Source organism: Salminus brasiliensis, chromosome 19 (genome assembly GCF_030463535.1).
Source record: "Salminus brasiliensis chromosome 19, fSalBra1.hap2, whole genome shotgun sequence".
Lineage (NCBI taxonomy): Eukaryota > Metazoa > Chordata > Actinopteri > Characiformes > Bryconidae > Salminus > Salminus brasiliensis.
The window spans coordinates 1,540,916-1,563,892 of NC_132896.1; the positions used below are offsets into that span (position 1 = coordinate 1,540,916).

At 43.8% G+C, this 22,977-nt stretch overlaps 1 protein-coding gene across 1 annotated transcript in view; it reads left to right on the plus strand.

Annotated features, from left to right (window-relative positions):
• agbl1 (AGBL carboxypeptidase 1) overlaps positions 1-22,977 on the plus strand; it is a 178,043-nt gene that overhangs the window by 49,994 nt on the left and 105,072 nt on the right. The window contains exons 11-18 of the mRNA XM_072663557.1: positions 1,584-1,700; positions 9,570-10,006; positions 14,407-14,490; positions 15,848-15,940; positions 17,488-17,636; positions 18,252-18,339; positions 20,706-20,838; positions 22,809-22,962. Of these exons, the coding sequence (XP_072519658.1) occupies positions 1,584-1,700; positions 9,570-10,006; positions 14,407-14,490; positions 15,848-15,940; positions 17,488-17,636; positions 18,252-18,339; positions 20,706-20,838; positions 22,809-22,962 (1,255 nt within the window). The remainder of the gene's footprint in view (positions 1-1,583; positions 1,701-9,569; positions 10,007-14,406; positions 14,491-15,847; positions 15,941-17,487; positions 17,637-18,251; positions 18,340-20,705; positions 20,839-22,808; positions 22,963-22,977) is intronic.

The following is a 22,977-nucleotide window of genomic DNA, read 5'->3' on the forward strand; positions in this document are numbered from 1 at the left end:
TCCAATAACACACACCTCTGATGCTGCCATAAATCAATGCCAGCACTTCACACACTCACGCTCCAAACGCTACACCGCTCTCCTGCACCTACAGCCTCCACCAATCCCTACAAACACGGCTGATATGTTCATTTCAGTAGAACCTCCTCAAACTCAGTCTGTACATCATAGACAGACTTTCAGATCTATGGGTGTTTGTTTAAAGGGGAAGTCCAGAGACTTTCCAAAATTCTCTGAATAACGAGTGAGAGCTGAGCTCAGTCAGAGTCGGGGGTTCGGTGAGAAACTGAGCTTCACTGTAGAGAAACTGACCCACTCTGACTCCTTTACAGTGGAGGTGAAAGAAACCAGGCGTCGGTCTCTATGACAACAACATAGATACAGCCCATAATTTATTTCCTGTCCAAACCCACCAGTGCAGCTACACGAGTCTTCTGAGTTTTATATGGAATGATGATGATGATGATGATGATGATGAAGATGATGAGGGTAAAATAGTGGAGAATCTAAACTAATGCAGTTTTCTTTAGGGACTACTTTCTGTAGCTGCACTACACCCTGCAGCATGTATCCCTCCACCATTTTAATGATCTGATTTTAAAAGCAGGTTCTAGAGCCGAACTCTTCTCAGAACTCTGGTAGAACAGTGTCTCAGGCATCAGGCAGCGTCTTCATCACCATTAGGTGAAGAACTTTCTGTGAGGAGCTTTTATTAGAGCTTCAGACGTCTGCTTCCCTTCACCTCCACTGTAGAACCACAGCTCTGACTGGGGGAGCTTATCTAGAACCTCCACTGTAGAACTCCAGCTCTGACTGGGGGAGCTTATCTAGAACCTCCACTGTAGAACTCCAGCTCTGACTGGGGGAGATTATCTAGAACCTCCACTGTAGAACACCATCTCTGACTGGGGGAGCTTATCTAGAACCTCCACTGTAGAACAGCTCTGACTGGGGGAGCTTATCTAGAACCTCCACTGTAGAACTCCAGCTCTGGCTGGGGAGCTTATCTAGAACCTCCACTGTAGAACTCCAGCTCTGACTGGGGGAGCTTATCTAGAACCTCCACTGTAGAACTCCAGCTCTGACTGGGGAAGTTTCCTCGTGTGTGTGGTGATGTAAATACGGTGGGTGGCGGTGAATCACCTGTCGTGTCTGAGTGTGTGAGAGCTGCCAGGTAGGGTGTGTGTGTGAGTGGGAATCAGGGAGTGAGAAGCTGAAGCTTGCCAAGTGTGTGTTCCAGCACACTCACACACTATCTCTCTCTCTCTCTCTCTCTCTCTCTCTCTCTCTCTCTCACACTCTCTCTCTCACACACACACACACACACAACATCTGCACTGCCAACAGGCATATGCCACCCCCCCTCTCTTTCTCTCTTTCTGTTTTCCGTCCCTTCATAGCTTGTGTGTGTGTGTGTGTGTGTGTGTGTGTGTGTGTTGCCCACATGTTGATGAGGTATGTGTGTGACGTTTTGCCTGCGGTGGTTTATTGGCAATCATGGTAATGTTTGAATATCTGGGCATCACAGCTGTTTGCTGTTGTTGGTGTGTGTGTGTGTGTGTGTGTGTGTGTGTGTGTGTCAGGAGGATGACCTGGAGTCAGATGTGGGCCGACTGACAGCTCGACCAGAGCCAGACCGACCACTCGAGCAGCTGCAGCAGTATACACACCTGTTCCCTGAACTACAGCATGACTTCCAGGTAACCACATTTTACACACACACAACTCAAGCATACATGCACTCACACACACAAACACACACACACACACACACATAAGAAGCCCCCCAGTACTCCATGAGAATAACCAGTGGTGGACCCTCAGGGCCATCTACGCATTCTGGGAACTAAAAATACGTCTCTAATTCTTCAACAACAGGTTTTTACTCTGGTCTCCTTCAGTGTTACTAAGTGGTTGTTTGAAAGCTGATGAGGTGTTGCTAGGTGGTTGCTATGGTATCCAACATGGTTAATAAGGTGCTAAAATATTGCATTAAGACATATTAAGTAAGATGTTACTATGGGATCCCAAAAGAATGCTAAGAGGTTAGTAGGTGGTTGCTAAGGTATCCCATGTAGTTGATACAGTGCTAAGATGTTGTTAAGTGTTTGTTATGGTATGTCATGTTGTTGACAGGGTGCCAATATGTTCCATATGGGTGATAGGGTGCTGAGATGTTGTTAGGTGGTTGCTATGGTATACCACATGGTTTGACAGGGTGTTGTGATGCTGTTAGTTGGTTGCTGTGGTATCTAACATGGTTGATATGGTTCGAAGATGTTATTAAGACATATTAAGTATGACATTAATACGGGATCCCACACAGTTGAAAGAGTACTAAGAGGTTAGTAGGTGGTTGCTGTGGTATTCTATGTAATGGATATGGTGCTGAGATGTTGTTAGGCGGTTGCTATGGTATCACATATAGTTGATACAGTGCTAAGCTGTTGTTAAGTGTTTGTTATGGTATATCATGTTGTTGACAGGGTGCTAATATGTTGTTACGTGGTTGCCTTGGTGTTCCATATGTTTGATAGGATCCTGAGATGGTGTTAGGTGGTTGCCTTGGTTTACCACATGATTTGATAGACTGCTGACAGGGTACTAATATTGTGGTTGCTATATATATATATATATGTAATATATATGATATAAGTGATTGCTTTGGTGTTCAATATGGTTGAAAGGGCATGGTTAGGTGTTAGGTGGTTGCTATGGTATACCACATGATTTTATAGGCCGCTGAGATGTTGTTAGGTGGTTGCTATGGTCTCCCATGTAGTCGATACAATGCTAAGAAGTGGTTGCTTTGGTATATCATGTTGTTGACAGGGTGTTAATATGCTGTTAGGTTGTTGCTATGCTATCCTGCGTAGTTGGTGTGCTATTGCTGGTGCACAAAACTTGCGGGAAAAGTTATTAGACAACAGTCTGTCTTGGGCTGAATGTAAAATGCACTGTGAGATGTTCTCCAGTCTCATAGTGAGCTGGAATTGGTCTCCAGTGAAGCACCCCAGACTTCCTTCATCGGAGCAGCAGCATGTGGCTTCATGCTGAGGTCCAAACTCTTCTGAATCTCCTGATTATTCAGCAAAACTGATGCTGAACTCATTTAATCTTAACAATGGGGTAAAAATACCTCGGTCGCACAGAAATAACGAGCTGTTGAGTATTGAAAAATGAAATGAGGTCATTATGTGGAGGAACAGCCCCGCCTCCTGCTGAGTCCTTAACTTTTCTCAGTGGTGTCATTTACAGTAGGTGTTATGGTCCATTCTGCTCCCATTAAAATCTCTTAATGCTCCTACACTTGAGATACATGCATGATGCAGATGCACTGCTGAGCTCTGAAAAGAGTGCAGTCCAATTAGAGACTGTAGCCCATCTGTTCTTTCACAGTGTGAGTTAAGTACATGGCCAGAGAGTGAAAGTACATGGTAGGGGTTTCTAATAAATTGGCCAGTGAGTTGAAGCATAATCTAGGGGGTTTTCATAAAGTGACCTGTGAGTGGAATATAAGCTAGATGTTTCTAATAAAGTGGCCAGTGAGTGGAAGCACAAGAGTGTGTGTTTCTAATGAAGTGGCCAGTGAGTGGAAGCACAAGGTAGGTGTTTCTAATAAAGTGGCCAGTGAGTGGAAGCACAAGGTGGGTGTTTCTAATAAAGTGGCCAGTGAGTGGAAGCACAAGGTGGGTGTTTCTAATAAAGTGGCCAGTGAGTGGAAGCACAAGGTAGGGATTTCTAATAAATTGGCCAATGAGTGGAAGCACAAGGTGGGTGTTTCTAATAAAGTGGCCAGTGAGTGGAAGCACAAGGTGGGTGTTTCTAATAAAGTGGCCAGTGAGTGGAAGCACAAGGTGGGTGTTTCTAATAAAGTGGCCAGTGAGTGGAAGCACAAGGTAGGTGTTTCTAATAAAGTGGCCAGCGAGTGGAAGCACAAGGTAGGGATTTCTAATAAATTGGCCAATGAGTGGAAGCACAAGGTGGGTGTTTCTAATAAAGTGGCCAGTGAGTGGAAGCACAAGGTAGGTGTTTCTAATAAAGTGGCCAGCGAGTGGAAGCACAAGGTAGGGATTTCTAATAAATTGGCCAATGAGTGGAAGCACAAGGTGGGTGTTTCTAATAAAGTGGCCAGTGAGTGGAAACACAAGGTGGGGGTTTCTAATAAAGTGGCCAGTGAGTGGAAGCACAAGGTGGGTGTTTCTAATAAAGTGGCCAGTGAGTGGAAGCACAAGGTAGGTGTTTCTAATAAAGTGGCCAGTGAGTGGAAGCACAAGGTAGGTGTTTCTAATAAATTGGCCAATGAGTGGAAGCACAAGGTGGGTGTTTCTAATAAAGTGGCCAGTGAGTGGAAACACAAGGTGGGTGTTTCTAATAAAGTGGCCAGTGAGTGGAAGCACAAGGTGGGTGTTTCTAATAAAGTGGCCAGTGAGTGGAAGCACAAGGTAGGTGTTTCTAATAAAGTGACCAGCACTCATTAGGAGGGGTGTCCACAAACATTTGGACATTTTGGTATGAGCTCCCTGTGTGGACCTTCTTTTGGATCTGAACGAATTGCTCTAGCCCCCCCATCTCTCTCTCTCACCCCCCATCTCTCTCTCTCTCTCTCCTCTCTCTCTCTCTCTCTCTCTCTCTCTCTCTCTCTCTCTCTCTCTCTCTCTCTGTCTCTCTCTCCCCCCGATGTTTTAATTCAGATGCTATCACAAGATGAACTGCCGCTGTTGGATTGAGTCCCCTCTGCAATTAATTTAGCCCCTCGTTTATTGATGAGAGCCATGCTGCCATGTCAAGCGCACAATAAGGAGCCTGTGCCTTATTTATTTTCCAACATCTTCTAATAGACCTACAAATAAAAGTTTATGACATTATAAATGTCCGTCGTTCACAGTAAAAATGAGCCGTCTTGGTGCTTTTTTTTTGTTTCACAACTTTTCAAAACCAGCATTTAGTTTCATTCACTGTTTAATTGCATGTTTTCTTTAATTATACATTAAAATGAAAACATTCTGTCTTGATTGTGCGCTCTGGCACGTTCCTCGTACGCTGCTGCTGGTTGGGTGTAGATGTTGCGCTGGTCGTACAGTGTGTGTGTGTGTGTGTGTGTGTGGTGCTCGGACATGGTTGCAAACAAAGCCACTACAGACTGTGCATAACAATGAGCTGTCTGCCATTAATCACACACTCGAACATCGCTCCACCTGCCATCTGCAGGCCGTAACACACACAGAGAAACACACACACACACATACACTCAACAGGACAACACCAGCGCCACCCGTGCACCACAGCCCCTGCCCTTACACCTGTTCCTAATCTCTGTAGACTCTGTAGTTAACTGCTGACCTGAATAGAGCGCCTTCCTCCTTGCTCACCCCCGGCTCAGCCTCTTTCTGATGGTAGATGCTGTAGTTTGACATTAGCTGTGGCAACAAGAGCTACTGGCTACCATGATGATAATTTAGGCCTGTTGGAGTCTTGTGGTTCTGCTGTTGGGCTGACCTTGCTGGGATGGTCTGACCTGGTCATGTTGGTCAGCTGTTCCTCTTGTAAATGATTTAGTGGACGGTGGAACAGCAGCTGATCTCTAACTGTTCTGAGATCTTCTTAAACCCCTTCCCAGACTCCTCTGCATCTCCACCCTTCTTTCTGAAGGCCTCAGAGAGCTCTGTGGATCTGGCCATGATGATCTTCTTCACCCCTCACTTCAACCATCAATCAAGAGCAGAACAGACTAAACGTCTGAGGGTTAAATAAGACTCCAGACTCCTCCAGAATAATCCTCTCCAACCATGTTCTATATATAGAACAACTATATATATATATATATATATATATATATATATATATATATATATATATATATATATATATACACACACACACACACACACACACAGTTTTGATTGGAGCCCCAGAAGAGATCGGCTGCTCTGACGGCAGTGAGTGATCTGCATGGGCTACCTATAGCAAGGGTCTCTGTTGGGCAGTGTCAGTGGGAGGTCCGTGTGTACTGGGGTCAGTTTGTATGAAAATATGGTTTTGCTGTGGAGCTCACAGACAGAGAAGCAGTGTTTAGGTCAGGCTACTGGAAGAACCTCTGACATTCTGTCTAAATATTTTACTGAATAATCCTGGTACTCATGTGGATCCATTGGCTAGTCAGCTCTGCCAGTGTTTTACTGAGACCATGAGATCCAGCTCAGCAGAATCAATGAGAGCAGACAGGAGAGGAAGGGTCAGGGCCGTTTGTCATGGATCTGGAGGTCGTATCTGGAGTGGAGTTTAAAACACTGCATTAACACGGAACCGGTCCCTCTTTGCTCTAAGCTCTACCAGCAGCAGCAGCAGGTCTGGAGCTCTGCTGCAGTTACTGAGTCAGTTGGAGGCTTTTCTGCACTCTGCTCTGAGCTCAGCACTCGGCCCTGACCCCGCTCTGTAACTTTACGTGGTCTGACAGACACTCGGTGGCTGAGCTGCTCTCTGTGAGCTGTTCCTCCTAAACTCTTCCACTGTTCAATAATAACACCACTCACAGCTGATGGAGGAAGATCTAGGAGGGAGGAGATTTCACCAGCTGACTTGTTGTTGTTGGTGCAGCGGTGTCTCCTATTACATACAGAACCGCGCTGGAGTTCAGTGAGCTCTTCAGAACCTCCCGTTCTTTCACTGATGTGTGGAAGAAAGGCAGACTGCAGGACTAGAGCCTGGATTGAGACTGAAGAGGTTTGTCCCAATGTGTCCCAATACTTTTGTCAATAAAGTAGAGCACAACTTTGATTATTAATGACTTATCGGTTGATAAAATGAGGGTGCTGCACCTTTAAGAGGTCGATTCAGCGGGCTAATTGAATTGCGCTCATACAGGATCACTCATTACTAAATCTGAAATTAAATGACACTTTTTGTTGTTGTTTTTCTGTTGTGTACTCGGCGCTACACGTTCCGGTATTCCCTCTCCCAAAGCTAATCAGAGGACGCTGTGGTACTTGTCGGTATCAAGTTCATGATTAATATAAATATGCTCCCGGATTGCGGCGCCGTTTTCTGTCGAGTCTTTTGTTTTCTGTTATTTATTGTTTTGGAAATGGATATGACGCGGAAAGCCCCCTGAGATGCTCCATTCAGTCTGCAAACCCACTTCCCTTTTATGAGGCCCAAACGTTGCAGGCTGGGTTTATATTAATGCAGCCGTGTCTATTTGTATTCATGAAAGTTTTGTTTTTTCCAGCCTGGCTTTTTTTCCTCTGAAGCGCTGAAAAGCGTACTAATCAAATGCATTGAAATATGGAGCGCTGCAGTGCTGAAGTCCAGCAGCTAATGAATTCACTTTGAAGGCGGCTGATTTGTGAGTGTGTGGATCAGAGGGAGGCTGGTGAGACGGGTGAACATGGTCACTTCAGGCCATCTGAGGTCAGCTGACTCTGCACCATGCATTCAAACCTACTGCCTTTGAAATTTGCTGTGGATACATACATAGTAAACAAACAAACAAACAAACAAAAATGAATAAATCCTAGAATAAGCTTGAGGGCAGCCTGTAAGGGGAAGCACAAGCTAGTAGGCGTGAGTGGAATCTTAAGGTCGTAGGTGTTTCTAATAAAGTGGCCAGTCAGTGGAATCTTAAGATCGTAGGTGTTTCTAATAAAGTGACCTGTGGCTAGTAGGTGTTTCTAATAAAGCGGCCAGTGAGTGGAAGCACAAGGCAGTGTTAGGTGTTTCCAATAATGTGACAGTGAGTGGAAGTGAGAAGCTTGTAGGTGTTTCTAATAAAGTGGCCACTCATTTAGAGTGAAATTTGAAGGCAGTGTTAGGTGTTTCTAATAAAGTGGCCAGTGAGTGGAATCTCAAGGCAGTGTTAGGTGTTTCTAATAAAGCGGCCAGTGAGTGAAATCTCAAGGCAGTGTTAGGTGTTTCTAATAAAGTGGCCAGTAAGTGGAATCTGGAGGCAGTGTAAGGTGTTTCTAATAAAGTGGCCAGTGAGTGGAATCTCAAGGCAGTGTTAGTTGTTTCTAATAAAGTGGCCAGTGAGTGAAATCTGGAGGCAGTGTGAGGTGTTTCTAATAAAGTGGCCAGTAAGTGGAATCTGGAGGCAGTGTAAGGTGTTTCTAATAAAGTGGCCAGTGAGTGGAATCTCAAGGCAGTGTTAGTTGTTTCTAATAAAGTGGCCAGTGAGTGGAATCTGGAGGCAGTGTAAGGTGTTTCTAATAAAGTGGCCAGACAGTGCAGGTCTGTGTCTGTTCCAGTGTGTGAGCGATGGCAGAGAGGTTGTTTACTGGTATTTCAGCAGCAGTCTGGACAGCAGGGACTGCCCCGACTCTTGCTGTAGTGTCTTATAAAGGCTGTATAAAGGCAGTAATTGGCCGGTCTGAGCTGCTGCAGAATCAAAGCACAGGCCTGCCATTTTGATTTCCCTGCTAAAAGAGACGCGTCACGATTACTCCTGCCTGTGTTTCAGCAGCTGTGTTTGTTTGTTCTGTCAAGCTCGAGATACCTCCTTTAATTCAGGCGGTTTATTTTTGGTCATTTTGCTGAGGAAGCGTGAGAAGGAGCTGTACTCTGAGGATGGGGGGTGTGTGTGGGGGGTCTGAGTGATGTGTAATGTAATCTCAGTCTGCTTCGTTTTCCCCTCAAGGTTTGAGTTTTTCTCACTTCCAGACTTGTTTGTTTGTGTGTGCGTGTGTGTGTGTGTGTGTGTGTGAGAGAGAAAGAGAGAGAGAGAGAGAGAGTGTGTGAGGTGTTCCCAACTGACAACACACATTCAATATTAGCCTTGTAGCCTCCTTGCCTTGCTAACAGAACATAGCTGTGCTGAAAATTGCTCTGGGTTGTCAACAGTTTTGATACACATTGCCCATCATTGTCTTAAAGGGGAAGTCCACCACTTTTCCAACATATCTGCACAGTTTTGGTGGGTTTGGTGTGAAACGCTCGGTTCTAGATAAGCTCCCCCAGTCAGTACACAGTGTTCTACAGTGGAGGTGAATGGAAGCAGACGTCTGAAGCTCTAATAAAAGCTCCTCACAGAAAGTTCTTCACCTAATGGTGATGAAGACGCTGTCTGATGCCTGAGACACTGTTCTACCAGAGTTCTGAGAAGAGTTCGGCTCTAGAACCTGCTTTTAAAACCAGATCATTAAAATGGTGGAGGGATACATGCTGCCTTTAGGGTGTAGCTACAAAAAGTAGTCCCTGAAGCTGTATTAGGTCAGAGAACTCCCCAACTCAACCCAAAAGTATTTACTGGAGCTCCACCACCATCCATCATTTCAGAGAACACAGTTCTTCCTCTGCTCCACAGCTCCTCAATGCTGGGGGGCTTAATACCCCTCTAGCCCACGCCTGGCATTAGGCAGCATGGAGCCAATAGGTTCATGATGTTGATCTGCTCCAGAGAGTCCTATTCTATTGGCAGTACTTCTCTACATGGACTAGACAAGCTGTGTGTGTGCATTTGCACATCTGTGTCAGCAATGAGTGCAACTTAAAGCAGCAATTAATTAGAAGGGGTGTCCACAAACATCTGGACATGCAGTGTATATTTCACTCCAACCTCTTATTCATGTTTCCAGGATCTGGACTCAGACACTGAACTTGAAGAAAGCTCTGATGAGGAAAGTCTCCTGAACGGAGACTCTGAGGACAAACCTCAAGGCCGTAGGAGATCCAGGGTGAACTCCAGGGACTCTCCATCTCTTTCTGACCCAGAAACCCTCGCTTCTCATGAGAGGAACCCGGAGCATGATGGAAAAAGGTGCCTGACGGCGCGAGACTTCCGCAGCCTGAGCTGCTCCCAGACTCCGGGGGAAGGCAGCGGCAGCATGGTGGATAAGCTGCTGGAGAAGTACGGCGCCTTGATCCCTCACCATGACCCTCGCTTATACATTGCTGCGGCTGCCCAGACCAAGTCCGTTGCTGGCTACTCCATCTTGGCCTTTCCTGACTTCTGGGGACATCTGCCTCCAAAAGGACCTGAACCAATGGCTAACAGGAAGCCGAATGTTCAGAGGTGAGCAAAAGGTGTCAAAAGTACTGACATTCATTCCTCAGGTAGAAGTGAGTGGAGATACTAGGGTTTGATTTGATTTGATTTGACTTCTATAGAAGCTGAAGTATCAACTTAAGCTTTTTACTCCAGTAAAAGTGTAAAAGTACTTCAAGTAGGCTGCACTAGGCTCCTGATTCAGCTGCAGATCTGCCCATTGAAAATGAAGCATTTCAGTAATATCAGCTCTATTAAAGGAGCGTCTCTGTGCTCTACTGAGCATCAACATGAGCTTCATGGAGGAAAATATGAGGAGTCGTTGTCTAGAAGTTCTGTAAAGCTGCAGAAAGTCAGACTTCAGAGGCGTGTGATCAATAAGCTTTATTGGAATGTAAATGTGGGGCTCAGTCGGGACGGTTCACTGCAGCTCTCTTGAGTCTCTGCCACGGACACAGTCTTCATACTAGACTACAGACGTCTGCTGTGAGCTGCTGGAGAGGGACGGGACGTGTGCAGGTGTGATGGATCTCTTATAAACCAATAGGGAGTCAGAATGGTGTCTGTTTATACTTCTCATCCAATCACGATCAGACTCACACTTTCTGAATGGAGAGATTTATCTGGACAGGGTTTAGAGCCGGAATGAAAACTAAGGGAAATGAAATAGGAGGAACGAGGCTGTTTTTAAAATGTAAGGAGGAGAAAGTTCAGATAATTGGGTGAAAATGTGAGAAGTAGAAGTAAAAAGTCTGAAAAATAAAGAATTACTGCAGTAAAGTTTAGAGAACCAGCATTTCTACTGTAGTAAAGTAACGAAGTGTCTGTACTTCATTATTTGACGCCTCTGGTCAGGAGTAAAGCTGAAAGTCTAGCTTACTGTGAAGCTGTTATTCCAAATCTGGTCAAGCATTAGTGCATTGTTTAAACAGCAATAGTGCTTGTAAATATCTCTACGCTGATGGGCGCGGTGGTCTCGACATGAGGGGTGTTCAGGTCAGGTTGTTATTTTGGGCAGTGAATTGTCAACACAGGCGAAGGAGATCCTTACCTTCCCAGTGTCTATGTAAAATGGGTCAGGTTGCTCAGGTTATGATATATGCAAGTGGCTTTAATGGGAAATTTAGGAAAATGCCTGTGATGTCATCATGCATTTTGTCCACACTGCTCGTAGAGCTCTAGATCTGGGCCTATCGAGCTCCAAGTAGGCTCTTAAGAATAGAAGCAGCAGTGATGGTTCCGAATGGATTCGTAATGAGCAGAGCAGAGCAGAGCAGTATCTCCTCCACTGGTTTACCTCTCATGGAAACTGTAATTGCAGCCTGTGGAGTAACACGTCTAGCACATGAGAATGCTTGTGTGTCTCCAGAGCAGCTTAGGAAATGAAACAAAGCCCTTGTCCCTGTCCCTACACACCCCCTGTGGCGTCTGAAGCTGATTTGCTCGGTACCTGTTTATTTCAAGTTGTTTGTTGGAAGTTGAAATGAGTGTAGCACTGATCCTCAGAAGATCTCACGTCCGCTTCAGACCTGCCTCTGCTGACGGATCTCTGTTAATCGTTTGTGCTAACGACTGAGGGTTTAGCAGGGTTCTGTGGCCCATACATTCATTCCAGTGAAGAACAGTACTCTGATGAGCAGTACTTACAGTGCGGTGAGGATGGAGGCATCGTACATGATAAGGACAGAAGTATTGGGACACCTGCTCATTCACCATTCACCAATAGTCAATCCTGCTTTTGTTGGAGTAACTGTCTCCACTGATTTTGATTGTATCAGCGACAAAAGTACTTGATGGACTCCACCATCATCATTCTAGAGAACACAGTTCTTCCACTGTTGTCCACAGCTTAATGCTGCTGGGGGGGCTTTACACCCCTCAAGCCCACGCCTGGCATTATTAGGCAGCATGAGACCAATAGGGTCATGATGTTGATCTGCTCCAGAGAGTCCTATTCTATTGGCAGTACTTCTTCTCTACAGGGACTAAACAAGCTGTGTCAGCAATGGGTGCAACTTAATGTAGCTGAATGTGTTCGTTAGAAGAAGGGGTGTCCACAAATCGGTGAGTGTTTCAGAGAAGGTTGGGACATTAGGCAGGATACTTCATATGTGATAATTACCGTAATCACCACTCAGTCGCCAGGCTGCTGTCGGGCTGAGGGAACTGTGGTGCGCTATTGCTGTTGTTTGAGGATGACTAAAGTGGAGATACTCGGATCAGAAGAACGAGAACATCGGCATAAAGGATATAAACTGTTTATGAAGGCCACAGAATACAGTTTTGTCAACAGTGTCGATGCCGCTGAGCCTCTTTTTAAGAAAAAGCTTTTCATTTGCCGCCTCAGATGATCTTTGGGGCCGGTTTCCCTCCTGAGCTCTCGTCAGAATCAGCTCCACGCAAATTCAGTCCTTTGATAAGGTACTCCGTCACACGTATCTAATTACTTTACACCCCTTTGGTCAAAAGCTTGTTTTTGCTGAAGTCGTTTTTAAAGCGTCTCTCTCTCGCCCCCCCCCACCCCCCACCCCCCATCCCCCCCCTTCCATGTGCACAGGGGAGATTGTGGGAAACTGACATTTATTTCAGTCATTTCACAGTTTATTGTATTTGCTCAAGGGTGAGATAAGAGCGCGTGGGTTCTATTAGCGGCGTTTTACTCTGAAAAAGTCATTTTTGGAGTCGTAAGAAGAAAGTGTCAGGCAGCCAGTGACATTCTGATGGAAGTGACATTTCTAATTCCACGAGGCACGCTCCCGCCACCGTGGAGACCCGAGATAAGTGTGAAACATTACGGCAGGCTTTAATTATTTATTTAGTTCCAGGTTTTCAAAAGGCTTTAAGTGTGCGTAAACAGAGCTGGGACGTTCCGGCTGAAAGTTCACATGCGGTCAGTCAGAGCAACTCACCTACAAGTGTTGTTTCTTGGATGAAGGAGAGATTACCATTAACCATAGCAGTGGACAGGGCCCAGAGCGAGTTCTGATTGGTCAGTTGGGGATGGGTGTGCGGATTGGTTAGATACTTTAGATTGAAGGCGACTGTTTATTTTTACACTTTCATCCAGTTCTTTATGCTATATTTTGATATTTAAGTAACCAAACAACAACAAAAACAATAAATAAATAAATAAATAAAAAGCTTTCAGCTGCCATTAATAGCTGGCTCTGGAGAAATGATTGGGTAAATCTTATTTTCTGGTAAGGCTTTAGTTGGCGGAGCGGTAGTTGATGTGGTGTGACGGATACCACCACTACCTGCCAGTGAGCTCCCACTCCATGTGGGAGACTGGGTAAGTGGAGTCCTTTGGCAAGACTCCTCACACTACACTGGCACACCTCTGTAATATTAAACTATAGTTTCTTACTCACTGAGAAAAGAGAAAGTCAGAGGACGCACTTAATGTGTTTAATTTTCGGTCAAAGCAGCTATGAAGAGCTTGATGAGGTTCTACACCTAAAAGTATTGGTTTATTGCAGAAGTGCTGTTTTTCTGATGAAGGAGGGTGGACCATAATAGACGATGGCTAGGGCTAGGGTTAGGGCTATGGTTAGGGTTAGGGTCAGGGCTAGGGCTAGGATTAGGGCTATGGTTAGGGTTAAGGTTAGGGTTAAGGTTAGGGCTGGGCTATGTTTAGGGTTAGGGCTATGGTTGGGGTTAGGACTATGGTTAGGGCTAGGGTTAGGGTTAGGGTTAGGGTTAAGGTTAGGAGTAGGGCTAGGACTAGGGCTAGGGTTAGGGCTATGGTTAGGATTAGGGTTAAGGTTAGGGCTGGGCTATGTTTAGGGTTAGGGTTAGGGCTATGGTTGGGGTTAGGGCTATGGTTAGGGCTAGGGTTAGGGTTAAGGTTAGGACTAGGGCTAGGGCTAGGGCTAGGGTTACACTGAAGGGCGAAGCTTTTGTTCTTTTTGGATGCGCTGTGTGTTTTGTGTTTTTCCTGAATGTATGTAATGTGTGACTGATAGTTCATGTGTTTGTTGGTCAGAATGAGAGTTTCTGACACTGATAGAATAATCAGCTCTTCATCTTTATTACAGATTGAGTAAATACACCAATGTTAAGCATTTGTTTTTAGTAACCAAAGAAAACATGACTCAAGCAAAAAAGAAAGACAATAAAGCAAATGATCAGACTTAAAAAATGAAATCTTTGGACACAATAATTAAAAAGGAAAGGAGAAGTTAGTTCATCTGAAAGGCTGGAGGAAAATGTACTGCCTTCCATTTGATCTAACTGAAAAGCACGACACCCCAGCAGATGTGATAATACGTCAGACCGTCCGTTAATTTAAGTCTAGGAAATTCAATTAATTAGCCCCCATCTTCGTCTCCCTGGCGCTCTGAGTGTTTGATAATTGTAAGCTGTCAAAGACTGTGATCTTCAGCTGAGCGTGACCTGCCGTGAAAGATTCTTGCTTTGTTTCGCAGGAAGAAAGTGTTTGAAGATGTCCAGCGCCTCCTCTGCCCCGAAGACATCATCAATAGAGTGGTGTTTGATATGGAGGACGGCAGGTAACGACGAGCGACCTTTACACACCACCAGGTTTCAGACTTCTGTTGTTATGAACATAATCTCAGCTCGGGTCGATGGAAAAATCAAAGACCGGCCACAGATATGTGTTCTGGTTTGGGCGTAACCGGGCCAACCTGAACAGGGATGCCGGGGATTTACACACCCGACAGACACTCTTACCCCATGTTTCAGAGGAAAGCCAGCGTAGGGCTGAGGTCCAGCTGAGGTCCACCTCAGCCCTACGCTGGCTTTCCTCTAAAACATGGGGGGAGTGTCTGTCAGATGTGTAAATCCCAGGCATCCCTGTTCAAAAAAAAATTAAGTACACCCTCTTTCAATTCCTCCTAGGTCCTAAAATGAGGTAAATACAACCTCAGGCGAGCAACGACACACAAAGTGCCCCATGAATCAGTAGCTTGTGGAGCCGCCTTTAGCAGCTGAAGTAATGGTTTTCTGGGTGACCTGTATCTCTCACATCGTTCTGGAGGAATTCTGGCCCACTCAGGTCATTGAGGTTCTTGGGCATTTCTTTATGCACAGCCCTCTTAAGGTCCTGCCACAGCATTTCTGTTGGGGTGAGGTCACACTATTTTAGTTTGGACGATTCCAGCACACGTTAAAAATACATCATCATTGTTTTGAGTGAGGATGATGATGATGATGATGATGATGATGATGATGATGTAGCTATTGTGGTTGGTGGTTGGTGCAACAGATAACACCACTACCTTCCAGTGAGCTACCACACCATGTGGGAGACTGGGGTTCGATTCCTGGTCTGGGTGACTGTGCTGCTGCTCTACACCAATAAGAGTCCTAACACTACATTGGCCCTTCTCTGTAATACGAGTAACCTTGTAAGTCGCTCTGGATAAGAGACTCAGCTTAGTGCCATTAATGTAAATGTATTGTGAATCTCTCTCTCTCTCTCTCTCTCTCTCTCTCTCTCTCAAGATTCAAAGAGGCTTTATTGGCAGCACTGTAATGACAACAATATTTCCATAGCATTACAAACATCACAATAACAACAACACAATTACAGAACAATAAAAGTAACTATAATTACAAAATACGTCACATTAGTGAATAAAAATAGCAATAATTAAAATAAAGACCGAAAATATGTACATATAATTTATATCCATACTAATATCTATACACACAAAACGTTACTGCTAATTAAACTGAAAGAAAAAGAGCTGCAGTAATTATGGTTAAAGTGAGGGAGGTGTTACCCACTGTCTCTCAGGCGGAGACATGCTGATATATGCTGGGCGGCGAGGGGGGCGGAGTGCCCCTCTCCCAGAATTAGCCCTAATTTTTCTAATTCTGTAAGTGTTTCTCTCTCTCTCTCAGTTTGCAGTGCTCCTCGGATGCCCCAGCAGACTCACTGCGATTTTTCTCCAAGTTTGAGAGCGGGAATCTACGCAAAGCTGTTCACATCCGCAGGTCAGCTTCAGACACACACACACACACAAACATGCATAGCTAAAAGAGCACTTACAGCTAAGACACACATTCACATAAACAGAGTACCGTACACATGTACACACACACACACACACACACACACACACACATACACACAGGGACATAGGAACACACACACACACACTCACAACCCAAGAGTTCAGTGTGCGCCCTTGGGCCTCATTTGCAGTACATTCACAATCTCTCTCTCTCTCTCTCTCTCTCTCTCTCTCTCTCTCTCTCTCTCTCTCGCTCTCTTTCGCCTACACTCCTACACACACACACACACGTCCGTCTCACACTCGAGTGTGTTCTGTCTGAGTGTGTTCTGCGCTGTTGATGTATTCCTGATCAAATCAGGGCTGCCTGCTCTCCAGCACAGACGCCTTTAAATAAAGCAGTTGCGGCTATATTCTCCAGAGGAGGCGGATAAGGAATGGAATTAAAGATCTCTCTGTGACGTTTCTCTCAATCCCTCTGTTCTCTCTCTCTCTCTCTCTCTCTCTCTCTCTCTCTCTCTCTCTCTCTCTCTCTCACCTTTTATTTCTTTCCCCTCCTCTCTCTCAGCCCCGCCCCCCCCACCCCTACAGTTTAACTCAAATCAAATACAGTCTGCTTTTTCCACCTTCAGCAATATTTGATGTGAAACTGAGCTTCACTGTAGAGAAACTGACCCACTCTGATCTCTGTACAGTGGAGGTGAATAGAAGCAGGTGTCGGTTGCCATGACTACAACAGATACAGCCCATAATTTATTTCCTGTCCAAACCCACCAGTGAAGCTACACAAATCTTCTGAGTTTTATATGCAATGATGATGATGATGATGATGATGTGGGTAAAATAGTGAATAGAGAATCTGAACTAATGCAGTTTTCTTTAGGGACTACTTTCTGTAGCTGCACTACACCCTGCAGCATGTATCCCTCCACCATTCTAATGATCTGATTTTAAAAGCAGGTTCTAGAGCCGAACTCAGAACTCTGGTAGAACCGTGTCTCAGGCATCAGGCAGCGTCTTCATCACCATTAGGTGAAGAACTTTCTGTGAGGAGCTTTTAGTAGAGCTTCAGACGTCTGCTTCCCTTCACCTCCACTGTAGAACCACAGCTCTGACTGGGGGAGATTATCTAGAACCTCCACTGTAGAACTCCAGCTCTGACTGGGGAAGGTTATCTAGAACCTCCACTGTAGAACTCCAGCTCTGACTGGGGGAGATTATCTAGAACCTCCACTGTAGAACTCCAGCTCTGACTGGGGGAGCTTATCTAGAACCTCCACTGTAAAACTCCAGCTCTGACTGGGGGAGCTTATGTAGAACCTCCACTGTAGAACTCCAGCTCTGACTGGGGGAGCTTATCTAGAACCTCCACTGTAGAACTCCAGCTTTGACTTCACACCAAACCCACCAAATTTCCACGAGTCTGTTTGTATGGTAATTATGTAATTATTGTTGTGTGTCTTGATTAGTTTCTGAGAAATGGAGCCTTTGGTCCTCCCCTCCTCACTCCTCCCACTCCTCCTCCAGGTTCGAATATGATCTGATCCTGAACGCTGATGTGAACTCCTCCTCACAACATCAGTGGTTTTATTTCGAGGTCAGCGGCATGGTGGCCAATGTCCCATATCGCTTCAATGTCATCAACTGTGAGAAAAGCAACAGCCAGTTCAACTACGGTGAGCACACACCAGTCCTTCAGATCTGATCAAAAATTTTATTAAAGCTACCACTACTGTATATCCAAATGTGTGTGACAGCTTGTCTAGTCCCTGTAGAGAAGAGATACTGCCAATAGAATAGGACTATCTGGAGCAGATCAACATCATGAACCTGTTGGCTCCATGCTGCCTTATAATGCCAGGCGTGGGCTAGAGGGGTATGAAGCCCCCCAGCATTGAGGAGCTGTGAAGCAGTGGAGGAACTGTGTTCTCTGGAATGGTGGAGCTCCATCCAGTACTTTTGGGATGAGTTGGGGAGTTGGGGATGATGATGAGTTGGGGTGGTGATGATCATCATCCAACATCTAGACCTCACTAATGTGCTCCTGTTGCTGAATGCAATCAAATCCTCACAGCAATGCTCCTTCAAAATCTAGTAGAAAGTCTTCTTCCCTGGAGAGCAGAGACCTTCCAGAAAAGACTCTTTTTAATAGCCAGCGAATGGGCCGGTGTCTCAATACTTTTGTCCAAATAGTGTTTTTACATTTAATGTAAGATGCAAATAAATATATATATGTGTGTGTGTGTGTGTGTGTGTGTGTGTGTGTGTGTGTGTGTGTATGTGTGTGTTAGGCATGCAGCCAGTCCTGTATTCAGTAAGGGAGGCGCTGGAAGGAAGACCACACTGGATTAGAGCAGGAACTGAAATATGCTACTACAGGTGAGCTTACACACTCTCTCCCTCGCTATCTCTCTCTCTCTCTCTCTCTCACATACACAACTGATATAAACATATATATACATATTCTATAACTGTAAAATGTACAAATATGTTACAAATGTGTTCTTACAGTTGCACTTTTTACAGAACCCTTTCTCAGCACTATCTAGAACCCTTTGGTTAAAAGTGTACAGAAACAATAGAACAATGACTCTAAGGGAAAACCTCTAACAGAGATCTGCTGCTGATGTTATGTAGAAGTGCATCCTTAAGAATTTTCTGTATCTTGTCATCATGGTCACACACACACACACACACACACACACACACACACACACACACACACACATACACACACACGCACATACACACTTGCTCCAAGCCTGTTCGTATGAATGTACCTCCACTCTGCAGTGATCAGAATGGGAAGATGAAAACAGAACTGCGTCTTTATTGCGGTGGAATATGGATCGCTCTGTGTTTCTGTATTTAGCCATTGGCTTTACACAGTAATGGACGCATCGATCCGTTTGTTTGAACTACACTTAGCTTTCAAATCAGTCAGCCTTCAGATATCCCTCGCTGATCGTCTCACACCTCCAGAATGACAAGAAACACTGAAAACGAAAAATTACAGTGTTATTTTTAAAGCAGAAACTGAGGAACTAAACACAGTCCTTAAACTGAAACTCCATCACCTCCACCCCTCGCTTCACCCACTGCAGACCAGTCTCAAACCGGGTAACTTATAACAGATACTGCTATAATAATATAATCATTTATAATAAATTACATTAATAACAGTACATACTGAATCACTTATAGTAGATACTGAATCACTTATAGTAGATACTGAATCACTTATAGTAAATACTAAATCACTTATAGTAGATACTGAATCACTTATAGTGGATACTGAATCATTCATAGTGGATACTAAATCATTTATAGTGGATACTGAATAATTCATAGTGGATACTGAATCATTTATAGTAGATACAGAATAATTCAAAGTGGATACTGAATAATTCATAGTAGATGCTGAATCATTTATAGTAGATACTGAATAATTCAAAGTGGATACTGAATAATTCATAGTAGATACTGAATAATTCATAGTAGATACTGAATCATTTATAGTAGATACTGAATAATTCAAAGTGGATACTGAATAATTCATAGTAGATACTGAATAATTCATAGTAGATACTGAATCATTTATAGTAGATACTGAATAATTCAAAGTGGATACTGAATAATTCATAGTAGATACTGAATCATTTATAGTAGATACCTAAGCATTCATAGTAGATACTGAATTACTTATAGTAGATACTGAATAACACATAGTGGACACTGAATCATTCATAGTAGATACTGAATCAATCATAGTAGATACTGAATCGTTTATTGTAATTACTGAATCACTTATAGTAAATACTGAATCACTTATAGTGGATACTGAATCACTTATAGTGGATACTGAATCATTCATAGTGGATACTAAATCATTTATAGTGGATACTGAATAATTCATAGTTAATATTGAATCCTTCATAGTAGATACTGAATCATTTATAGTAGATACTGAATTATTTATAGTAGATACTTAATCATTCATAATAGATACTGAATAATTCAAAGTGGATACTGAATAATTCAAAGTGGATACTGAATAATTCATAGTAGATACTGAATCATTTATAGTAGATACTGAATCATTTATAGTAGATACTGAATAACGCATAGTGGACACGGAATCATTCATAGTAGATATTGAATCAATCATAGTAGATACTGAATCATTCATAGTGGATACTGAATTATTCATAGTAGATACTAAATAACTTATAGTGGATACTGAATCATTTGTAGTAAATACTGAATAATTCATAGTAGCATTGGAAGCATTGGAAGCATTGGTGGTTCAGCGGTAGAATTCTCGCCTGCCACGCAGGAGACAAGGGTCCGATTCCCAGTCAATGCAGCGGTTGCCAGCTTTTGAGAATTTCCCCATTGTGGGACTAATAAAGGATTATCTTATAGTAGCTACTGAATCATTCATAGTAGATACTGAGTAACTCACATATATACGTGGATACAGAAACATTTGTAGTAGATTTAGGTTCTTTCTTCACTGGCTTCCTGTAGATTTAAAACTCTGATACTGGTCTCCAAGACTGGACCAGCCCCTCCGGCAATGGTCAAAAGCCGATCAGTACCAAGAGCCCTTTCAGTTTGGAATACTTTTTTTTATGAACATATTTACATATTATGAAAATGAACATATGTCTCAGAATAAAATAGTAGAAACAGAAATATTGAATGAAGGACTGAAACTTTTCCTCCTGCTCTTTCTGTGGCAGGAATCATTTCTGCCCGAGCCGAAGTCAGAGAGGTCAGTCCTTTTACACCCTGACATTCACTGTGAACTTCAGGCATGAGGAGGATGTGTGCTACCTGGCCTATCATTATCCATACACCTACTCAGCCCTGCAGGTACCTGATTAAGAGTGTGTGTGAATTAATTGTGAACTTTAAGATGAACTCATGAGTTTTTCAGCCGGAAAAACATTTCAATCTTATTGAACTTATTTATGATTCTCTCAAATATCCACGTATATACAGTTTAACCTCACAACTGTTTATCCTACATCTTTCACATGAACTGCAAATGTTAAAATGTTGACACTGAATATACAGTGGGGAAAAAAGTATTTAGTCAGTTACCAACTGTGCAAGTTCTCCCACTTAAAAAGATGAGAGAGGCTGTAATTGACATCATAGGTAGACTCAACTAAGAGAGACAAAAAGAGAATTCTGAAAATCACATTGTCTGATTTCTAAAGAATTTATTTGCAAATAATGGATGGAAAATAAGTATTTGGTTAATAACAAAAGTTCATCTCAATACTTTATGTATCCTTTGTTGGCAATGACAGAGGTCAAACGTTTTCTGTAAGTCTTCACAAGGTTAGCTCACACCGTTGCTGGTATGTTGGCCCATTCCTCCATGCAGATCTCCTCTAGAGCAGTGATGTTTTGGGGCTGTCGGCGGCAACACGGACTTCTATGGGGTTGAGATCTGGAGACTGGCTAAGCCACTCCAGGACCCTGAAATGCTTCTTACGAAGCCACTCCTTTGATGCCCTGGCAGTGTGCTTGGGATCATTGTCATGCTGAAAGACCCAGCCACGTTTCATCTTCAATGCCCTTGCTGATGGAAGGAGGTTTGCACTCAAAATCTCACAATACATGGCCCCCTTCATTCTTCCATGTACACGGACCAGTCGTCCTAGTCCCTTTGCAGAGAAACAGCCCCAAAGCATGATGTTGCCACCCCCATGCTTCACAGTTGGTATGGTGTTCTTTGGATGCAACTCAGCGAGTTGTGTTTGTACCAAACAGTTTTACTTTGGTTTCATTCTCCCAAAACTGATGGAGGGAGATTAGCAGTGGTCTTGTAGGTCTTCCATTTTCTGATTATTGCTCCACAGTAGATTTCTTCACACCAAGCTGCTGCCTATTGCAGATTCAGTCTTCCAGCCTGGTGCAGGTCTACAGTTCTGTTTCTGGTGTCCTTCTACAGCTCTTTGATCTTCACCATAGTGGAGTTTGGAGTGGGACGGTTTGAGGTTGTGGGCAGGTGTCTTTTATACTGTTAACCAGTTCAAACAGGTGCCTTTAATACAGGTAATGAGTGGAGGACAGAGGAGCCTCTTAAAGAAGAAGTTACAGGTCTGTGACAGCCAGAGATCTTGCTTGTTTGTAGGTGACAAATACTTATTTTCCACCATTATTTACAAATAAATTCTTTAAAAATCAGACAATGTGATTTTCTGAATTGTTTTTCTCATTTTGTCTCTCATAGTTGAGTCTACCTATGATGTCAATTACAGCCTCTCTCATCTTTTTAAGTGGGAGAACTTGCACAATTGGTGACTGACTAAATACTTTTTCCCCACTGTATATAAAAGAGAACAACTATTTCAGTTTATGATCCATAAAATATATACAGGGTATAGAGAACTGTACAGAGGTTTTAGGCTCCTATCAGTGTATTCCATCAGCTGAACATAAATCCAGTAAAAAGGAGAAACATGGAGGATGTGTTCAACTCCATCAGCAGCAGCAGCAGCAGCAGCAGCAGCAGCAGCAGCAGCAGCAGCTCACCTGATTCACCATCATTAAGCCCTGATTTCCCACCAAACCAGGTGTTGATCTGAGGAGAACTCTAAATAATACTAGACTCCATGAGAGAGGAGAACTTTGGAGATGTTCTAATGATGAACACAGTGATGGAGAACCACTCTCTGAACAGGTCCTACAGCTCATGTTGTAAATACTGGAATAAGGGCAGAGACGAGGGGCGAGACAAGAGTAAGACAGTAATACTGGCCAGTTTTATCAGTCCAGCGATAAATCAGTCTGGCCTTCTATTGATTGTGTGTGTGTGTGTGTGTTTCCAGTCTCACCTGAAGGATCTGGAGCGGTCGGTGGACCCTCGAAAAGTGTTCTTCAGGCAGCAGACACTGTGTAACACACTTGCAGGAAACTCCTGCCCACTCATCACCATCACGGCCTGCCCACCATCCAGAGCCTGGAGACACCTACACCAGCTCCGTAAGTCCATCCACT